This window comes from Glycine max, chromosome 19 (assembly GCF_000004515.6).
Source record: "Glycine max cultivar Williams 82 chromosome 19, Glycine_max_v4.0, whole genome shotgun sequence".
NCBI lineage: Eukaryota > Viridiplantae > Streptophyta > Magnoliopsida > Fabales > Fabaceae > Glycine > Glycine max.
The window spans coordinates 7,427,240-7,436,181 of NC_038255.2; the positions used below are offsets into that span (position 1 = coordinate 7,427,240).

At 33.0% G+C, this 8,942-nt stretch overlaps 2 protein-coding genes across 5 annotated transcripts in view; one reads left to right on the plus strand and one right to left on the minus strand.

Annotated features, from left to right (window-relative positions):
* The window catches only part of LOC100815392 (caffeoylshikimate esterase), a 5,613-nt gene extending 3,285 nt beyond the window's left edge, over positions 1–2,328 (plus strand). For 2 of the 4 annotated variants that reach the window (XM_006603931.4, XM_003555108.5), the window contains exons 6-9: positions 217–347; positions 429–566; positions 743–841; positions 1,822–2,328. In XM_006603931.4, the coding sequence (XP_006603994.1) occupies positions 217–347; positions 429–566; positions 743–841; positions 1,822–2,055 (602 nt within the window). In that variant the 3' untranslated portion in view covers positions 2,056–2,328. Of the gene's footprint in view, positions 1–216; positions 348–428; positions 567–742; positions 900–1,821 lie in introns of all 4 variants that reach the window. The other 2 variants (XM_006603933.3, XM_006603932.3) reach the window with 2 other exon arrangements.
* A 3,470-nt stretch (positions 2,329–5,798) lies between these two features.
* LOC121174172 (G-type lectin S-receptor-like serine/threonine-protein kinase At4g11900) lies at positions 5,799–8,725 on the minus strand. Its single transcript, XM_041012868.1, has 4 exons — positions 8,531–8,725; positions 7,602–7,671; positions 7,014–7,280; positions 5,799–6,136 (listed from the first exon to the last, which is right to left on the minus strand). The coding sequence occupies exons 1-4, from the start codon at positions 8,723–8,725 to the stop codon at positions 5,799–5,801; spliced, it is 870 nt and encodes a 289-aa protein (XP_040868802.1).
* Positions 8,726–8,942: the final 217 nt, after the last annotated feature.

Below are 8,942 nucleotides of genomic sequence, written 5' to 3' on the forward strand. Positions count from 1 at the left end.
AGAGAGTAAATGGTTAATCAGTTATCTATAAATTGAACACCATTGTATCTCAATCATCATCATCATCTTTTAATCAATCAATATGATTCTTTCTGTTATTGCATCTGTCTGAAACTACTTGGCGTTAGCCTATGATGATCTCTATCCCTCACATCTTCTAATTACTTACATATTGATAGTGTTGTATTCATCCAAAAGATTTGGTTTATGTGGCAGAAAATCCAGAGTTCCATTCTCTTCCCAGCTTCCTATTTGGACAGTCCATGGGTGGAGCTGTTGCATTAAAGATACACCTGAAACAGCCTAAGGCATGGGATGGTGCCATTCTTGTTGCGCCTATGTGTAAAGTATTATTCTCGAAACACAATCATGTTTGGAGTTCTGGTGGTCTTTGCTTTGATCTCCCTTTGACCTAAAAATCTGTGTAGATTGCAGATGACATGGTTCCACCAAAATTCCTCACTCATATCCTGATTGGTTTAGCCAATGTTTTACCGAAGCATAAGTTAGTTCCAAACAAGGATTTAGCAGAAGCAGCATTCAGAGATTTGAAGAAGAGGGAACAGGTTTGTATTTTGTAATGTAGTCCAACGATATGTTACTTTTGGTCTGCTAATAGAAATCCAAAGATCCATCTTTCCTTGTGTGTGACTCCATTTTTTCCCAATTCTTTTCATGCATTTCTTTTTGGTAATCTGTGTGTTGTTACTAAGAGATTGACTCTTTTTTAATGATTTTGCAGACTGCTTACAATGTTGTTGCTTACAAGGATAAACCACGTTTGAAGAGTGCTGTAGAAATGCTTAAAACTACCGAAGAAATAGAACAGCGATTGAAAGAAGTATATTTTGATCTTCTGGCTTATCTAAACTAGGTGGTTGGAGTTGGTGAAAATTTTGGTAAAAGTTATAGGTTTAAAAAGGTCATAAGTTTATGTGGCAAAGATGCTAGTATGTATTTCATCTAAAACTAGTTCAATAGTTGAAACTAGTGCACATATATATATATATATATCAATTCTAAAACAAAGAGCTACAAAACCCTAAAAAGGTGTCTAGAGAAGACCCTTTAAATTTTCAAGTGTTTAAGAATCATTTCTGTAGAAATAGTGAACAGTGGTCCTTTTTAAGACTGCATTTTTGCTCTGGCTTCCCAAGACACGACTCTGCTGCTTATATAGGCATTTCTATTGATCTTCGTCTCTTATTTATAATATGCTTAAATTGATCTAAATTCACAGTTAAGAAGGCAATAAATATATTTGCATGCTTCTTACAACACATCAATCTACTTTGAATAATTTATCTCACTAAATGAGCTAACTTTAGTTCTTTACATGTATCATTGTATTAATGTGGCTGATGCTTCTATCCTCAAATGTGAAAAGCTTACTAAGTTACTTTACCTTGTCCATACCCTATAGCTAACAACCCTAAAAATGGTGTCATTTTCTGCATGGTAGTATATCTTGGAATTTTTATAGATGGTCATAGACTCAGTAGAAAAATTGCTTTAGGAGAAATTAATACATGGATCAGAACCACTACATGTTCATGGTCTTAACCAATTTTCATGTGATATATAATCAAAATTTTCAATTTACAAGTAACACTAGGTTACATGTCATGTCATGTGAAGATTGGTCGGGACTATAGTGGTTTTTGGACCATGTAATAATTTCCCGTGCTTTTGGGTTTGATAGATTGTTCTTTTTAAGAACTACTACTGTTTAAATCTAAAATTTCACATTTTTACTCAGGACTATATACTGTCAGTGAAATAAAATTTATTCATTTTCACATGCAATGGTTGTGATTACAGGTTTCTCTACCAATATTCATCCTTCACGGGGAAGCTGACACTGTGACTGATCCATCAGTGAGCAAAGCCTTGTATGAGAATGCAAGCTGTTCAGACAAGAAGCTTCAGCTTTACAAGGATGCCTATCATGCACTTCTTGAGGGTGAGCCTGATGAAATAATAACTCAAGTTTTTGGTGACATCATATCTTGGCTAGATGAGCACAGCTTGACACACAATCAATCTTCCTCTTAATACCGATTAATTATTTTTGCTCTCTGGATTCAAAAGATGAATATTCATTCAGCTTGTTTTCAGCAATGGAAAATAGAAAGTTGCTATTGTTTCCATAAAAGTAACTAGAGTATCAAATTTTGAACTTGTCTGTTGTTTGCAACTTAAGTCAGTTACTAGACATAACCTTGTTTTTATGTAAAGAACCTATTTTTTTTTTCGATAAGCTATGTAAATAACATATAATGTTTATATCTTTACTTAATAAAGAAAAGAAAATATAGTGGGAACACAGAATCAATGGCTCCTATGCCTGCTTTGGGGGAAGTTTGTTGATTAAGGTTTAGCTAGGAAACTTGTTTTTTTGGCATGGTGCAGCAGATGTGACTGCATGATATGTGGCTTGTTCTATTTTGGTATTCTGTATCCCCTTTTTTGTGACTAACCAACTGCCAATCAATTCACTGAGTTTGGATTATTTTACTATATCACATTAAAAAAACTTATGTTAAAAAGTTTAATTAACTTATTTTTTGTTTACTAACAAGGGTTAGATTTGGGCTAATCAAGTCAACTCCAAAAATGAAGGATCAAAGTTCTAACATTAGAATGTTAGAATAAACACTTATGAATACATTTTGGAAATTAACTATAAGAAGAGTGATAGCAACACATTTTTTAACAAAATTCTTCTAATACCTATTTTATTATTGGTTAAATTTTATTAAATAAGAAATTTGGAAAAAAATTGTGTTTTCTAAAAAAATTTAGCCAATATTTCCAAGAATCAGTTTCCCTAGTTTGCAGGGGATGTAGACTCCATTCTGCGCAACCAATTTGTGTTTTTAAATAAATTTTAGTCAATTTGTTTATTAAAACCTATAACAATTTATTTTTAAGAAACGGATGTGATTTTACAACAACTTGTTTGCAGCAGTCATGATTACAACCGTTTTGGCTGCATATTAGATTATAACAACTAACATCATGAAATTCTAATTCCTTACATTTTTTTGAAAGAATAATTCCTTATATCTTAGAATGTGTTTTCCAGGTTATTTTAGCTAATTTATATTTTACTTAACTTATAAATCTAATTAAAATAAAAGTGTTTGGTAAGATAGAGTAACGTTTATTTTTTATTTTTTAATTTTTTACGATCAATAGTTTTTAAAAAATCTTCATTTTTTGCCTCCATTATTATAACATTATTTATTGTAATAAAATTTCTTTTGATACTATGCTATTAATTTTATGTTTTAATCAAATATTTAATCTTTAAATAAAAACTAATCAGAGTTCAGAAATTATAAATATACTTTAGTCTTTTAATTATATTTTAGGTAATGATAAATTTAGGAAATTATTAGCCAAATTTAAGGAATATTGCAAACTAATGTCGTTGCACCTATTAGTTAGAGCTGTTGTGAAATAAATCAAGATATGAAAAACAAAAAATTAATTTAGGATAAAATTGATTAATTAATCGTATTAAAATTTCTTGTAGCATGCACAATAGTAGAACATATTTACAAAAACTACTAGTATGGGTCTAGTCTAGTCACTAGTGATATATGAGTGTTCAGTAATACATATGCGATCTTAGATTCAAATATCAGTTATACAAAAAAAAAAAAAACTTGAACATGTCTAGATATTCTATCTACCAAGATCTTTAATTCAGATATAATAAAAGCAATAATTATTTAATTTATTTTGATATTGAAAATAAAAATTTTGAAGATTGATAATTTGAATAAATTTGGAAATAATCTTTGTAATTTGATGAAATCAATATTAAATTACGGTAATATGCAAAAATAAATTGATTCATTAATTCTATCCAAATTTCTTGTAATATGTACAATATCTGAATGTATATACAGAAGATTAAATTTGCTGTAAATTAGGAAACAATCACATTGACTTTGTTAATTTTTTCCTGTTCGTAATTTGATGACATCAATATTAAATTATATGTTATTTTGTAAGTTTAATTATGATTTTGATTTTTTTTATTAAATTATAATTTTAATATCCTAATATTTAATTCTAACATTTGATTCTTCTAATTTTTAAATTTTAATTTTTCCGTTAATTTATAAGCATTGACAGTTATGTTATTTTATTAAATGATGTGACACATTAAATATAAATAAAACATTAAGTTAAAATCATAAAAAAATAAGGGTATTGCTGAGATCTTTTTTCTCATGTTTCCTACTTCCCTCTTGTTGAACACGTGCCAAAACTCCTACCCTTCCGATTTCAGTTCCACGACAACTCCACCACTACCTTTGCTCCAAACTCTCAAAACTCCTCCCCTTCCGGTTCCAGTTCCACGGCAACCGCAGGTGGCCACATCTTGGTCGTGCATGTGGCGGAAGATAGCGATCACTACTAAAAAAAAAAGTTTTCTACATCGCCTTATTAATATTGATTATTGCTAAAATCGATGTTAACGAAAGCGCGGTGGCATTTTTGTAATTAAATGGAGTTACTTAACATCGGTTTTAGCAAAACTGATGTTAACTACTTATGTTAACATTGATTATTTAAAAAACCGATGTTAACATGATGTTAAGATGAATATGGTAACATCGGTTTCGGCAAAACCGGTGTTAACTTCATAGAGTCAACATCGGTTTTGAGAAAGCCAATATTAAGGAGTTGATTTTAACATCGGTTTGTTAAAAAACCGATGTAATGTATTTGATGTTAACATCGATTTTTACAAAACCAATGTTAACTATATTCAGTTAACATCGGTTATCCATAAAAAATCGATGTTGTTATGTTTATAAGTTAAAAATTGAGATTTCACAAGTCGCGCGCGCTCGAAAACCTTGCCCTCCTTCTTCTCTTTGTCATCCTCCTGCCTGAAATCGCTCTTCTCTTTCTCCTCCTGCCTGAAAACTGTCGGAAACCGCTCCCTCGACACCCACATTGTCCTCGCTCGAACCCACAGAACCCCCTACACTGTTCTTGGAAGTCTGGCTCGAAGAAAACCCAACATACACTGTTGCTACTAGGGTGCTGAAACACTCATGGGTGCTCAAAGCTCAAAGCTTTCTCCGCGAGGTACGTAGGTCAACTTCGTGTATGCTAAGTTTTCGTGGGTGTTCATGTTTTATTGATGATAATAATAATAATAATAATAATAATAATAATAATAATAATAATAATAATAATAATAATAATAATAATAATAATAATAATACGTCTCCAGTTGCAGTATTGCTGATTGAGGTATGAGGAAAGCTTAAAGTTTCATGTCATTTTGTTACATCTCACTGCCATTGTCACTGTTTGGGTTCGAGGTAAGCTTGGTCTCTTTTTCATTTGTAGTTTACTTAGGAAACATGTTGAAGTTTGTCTCTGTTAAATCTATAGACTGCTTGGAGCACCAGTAGAGATTACTTGTGATAAGGATCCTGTTATTGTGAGTAATTTAGCTCACTATCTCATTATTTTGCATTAAACATGTTCATAACAAGTTACTGACACTTCTTGCAATTATTTTGGAGTTTGGGGCACTTGTTTGGTATGTCACAAATATTCCAAATGCCTTCCATATAAATTTGTTTGATATATAACTTATATTGTAGTGTCTGCACGCATTAAGTTACCATAGCATAAATATGATGTGGCATAAGCAGGAGTAAGCTTATTTTAGGGAAATTTGTAACATAGATTCAATTATATGTAGGACTAGGGTCAGATATAGTCATAAACAAATTGTCTTTTGGTTCTTTGGTAGTAGATCACTGCTTTTGGAATGTGTTTGGTTTCTTTGCTTGTGCAAGCATTTCAACCACTTCCCTCATGGTTGGTCTCTCCACACTTTGTTCCTGAACACATAGCATGGCCACAAAGTATACCTGCTTTGCTTCATCTAAGGGAATGTGACATAGCCTCTCATCAAGAATCTTCACTACCTTGTCATTGCTCCAATTTGTTTGCAACTTGGTCCATTGAACAATGTCTAGACCTTCTTCCCCAAAATTCCCCACTGGCCTTCTCCCTGTTAGTAGTTCTAACAACACCACTCCAAAGCTATAGACATCATTTTTCTCATCAACTTTCAATGTGTATGCATATTCTGATATATAAATCAAAATCAGTACACCATAATAGTTGGCTTTTACATTTTAGCGCAAAAGTTAAAGTAGCTATGCCAATGTATGACAGTACAATAAATGTCATTGTTGAGAAAAAAAAAATGTATGAGTATGTAATAATAATGATTATAATGATGATGATGATGATGATGAAAAAGACTGGCTAATTAACAGTTTTATAGACAAACAAGGGAAAAGCTTTATATTTAATTTTCAAGTTAACAAATTAAATTTGTAAGAAGACAAGTTCGTGGTGCCTTGTGCCTGTAAATTGTTGAATTTTCTTTTTTCTGGGGTTTTGAGAAAGTAAATCTTAGATCTCAATCTGGTGCCTTGATGAAAGAAGCATATGCTTTTGGTTAATGTGCATTTGGTGGCTCTTATAGATATGTTAAAGGGTGTTAGTAAAAAAAGGATGGTTGTGTGATTTGCTTTGGTTTGAATACGGGTTTATGGTTTCAAGGCATGCAAAAGCACAAACCCAGTTAAGGTGAGGAAAAAAAAAGATTTAAAGATTGAAAGAATTCTCCTTTGTGTTAGTGGAGCCTTCGACCAATCTAGAAATTCACGTACATGTGGGACACGGTGGTCCCAGAAAATAACAAGTAAATGCTAATGCTACAGTCGTAAAATAAATAAAATATTTTTGTGCTAACAAAAGACAGAAAAGTATATTAATTCTATTCCCATTGACTTTTTTACTATGAATATCTGATTGTTAAATGGACCTGAAATAATCATCTCTGTTGATATCCCTTCACCTATCAGGCCAAAGAGATAACCACTGCTCTGAAACCAGGAATCTATGAAGCCTACTCTTCACACAACCATTGGGCCTAATCCAAGTAAAACTGCTACCAACGCATTTAATTTCCTGAAGCTCCATGTCAGATATCCATTGATTGAAAGCTGAGATGTCATAGGAATCAACACTTCTTTGGGTTAAGCTAATTCTTTCCTCTGGACTTCTAATGCTATTAAAGTCCCCAAGAAAGCACCATAAGCCATTAGGATTAGAGGCCCTCAACTGTCTCAATTCATCCCATAAGACTCTCTTCCCAGCAAGGTCACAAGGAGCATAGACATTAACAATCAACAACCTCTGATTATTGTTGACACACCTCCCTTCAAGCAATAAAAAGTTTCTACCTTCTAACTTTAGTAAAGCTGTTATTCCTGGTGGGAGTCTTCTGTCCTGTTCATTATAGACTTTGGTTACTAATTTACCAAAAGAAATAAACATAAAATTGGGGTGAAGGGGTTATCTAGATTATGGAGGGAGAAACTCACATAATAAGCATGCCAGTAGTAAAGCTCCCTTCTTAAGCTGGCCTCAATTCTTTTTAGGAGATGTTCCACGAGTTTCTGCTTGTTTGAACAGAATGTATAATATGCACTAGTATTTTGGTTAGTTGAACAAATTATTTATGGACTCTTATTCATTACCTAGAGAATCAATTTCGACTGGACAAAATCCAACAGAAGCATTTGAAATTTCCCTCGTATTGAGAGTAAGCTGATAAAACAATAACAAAATTCAAATTAAAAACTTAATCCATAATCTGATCGACAATTTTAAAGTTACAAAATGATGCTACTTATATTGTTTCTGCCTTCAAATAAGCCAATCTTATAAAGAATAGAAGTAAAGCAGCTTAGTTGTATTCAGAACCCAAATAATAAGATGTTATTAGCTTCTCATTCTCCCTTATAGAACATAACATAGAAAGAGAAGTTTCTTGCCGTGAAAATGATGGATCAGCTAGGATCTCTGCAGCAACTTCTATTAGAATTTCCTCCCATCCAACCGGAATTGGTTGTTCTTCTGAAAAAGGATAGCTGCCCATCATAGTGCCCCATTTAGTCTCTATAGAGAATTTTCTAGAAATGTTAAAATAAATATGTTGTCAGTCAGAAGTTTACTTGTGTGCATTGCATGCTTCAATAGTCTGCAAAATCCTCCTCTGAGGAACAGGTCTGTTGAAAGTCATCAATAGACTATATGCTGACTTAGTGGAATAAAAACCACTAGGATCAGCTTTCCAAACCATGGTGTCCTGCATCTAGTGCTGAATAGTAATAGCAATAATGTCATCCATGAAAGCTACTGCTAGATCATGAAAGCTACTGCTAGATCATCCATGAAAGCTACTGTCTTTGGCGTGTGTGGGGTGTGAGTGTATCATATGTCGCTTCAAATTGATCATTATTAGTTTGTGTAAGCGGTAGTGAAGGGACTTCACCTTTTTCTGGGGTTCGTGTAATTGTAAACTAAAAACTGGATGGTGCCACCTAAGTGTAAAATATGCATATGAATTGTGAAGCTCCTCACTACTACTAACTCTTCTTGAAAGCATCTTCTCTTTGGTGTATACCTCCAGCTCTTGCTCCAATTTTGATTCTTTGAGTTGTCTTTGAGCTATTTTTGTTTCCATCAGTATTTCCTTCTCGCTGGCCTTGAGAGCTTCAATCCATGCCTCAGCTGCTGCTACTTTTTTATCAGCAATTTCTTCTACTGAGGCTGCATGATTTGTTAGATACTCATACTCAAATTTTGAGATAGTGATCATGGAACTATGTTGTGCTTTTAAAGATCTTTCTCTAATGGTACTCTTAGTAAGAGTTTTCAGCTTCCCTAAGGCTACAACTTCAGATGCTTTGGCTACCACAAACAGTCAAAAGATCTGTTGCTTGGCAGCAAGTGCTGGTAACATATCTTTGTCACCAAGGTTTGCTAAAGTATTACAACATGAACTTTCAGAATCCAACCACCTTGTGACGTGTTTG

What these genes read in the sequence shown, in the direction of transcription:
- LOC121174172 (XM_041012868.1), bottom strand. Translation starts at nt 8,725, where the DNA reads ATGATCACTATCTCAAAATTTGAGTATGAGTATCTAACAAATCATGCA. An exon ending in AATTGGAGCAAGAGCTGGAG is followed by an intron (nt 7,672 to 8,530) that starts GTATACACCAAA and finishes TTGTTTTATCAG; the next exon opens with CTTACTCTCAATACGAGGGA. An exon ending in AGTCGAAATTGATTCTCTAG is followed by an intron (nt 7,281 to 7,601) that starts GTAATGAATAAG and finishes TATTGCTTGAAG; the next exon opens with GGAGGTGTGTCAACAATAAT.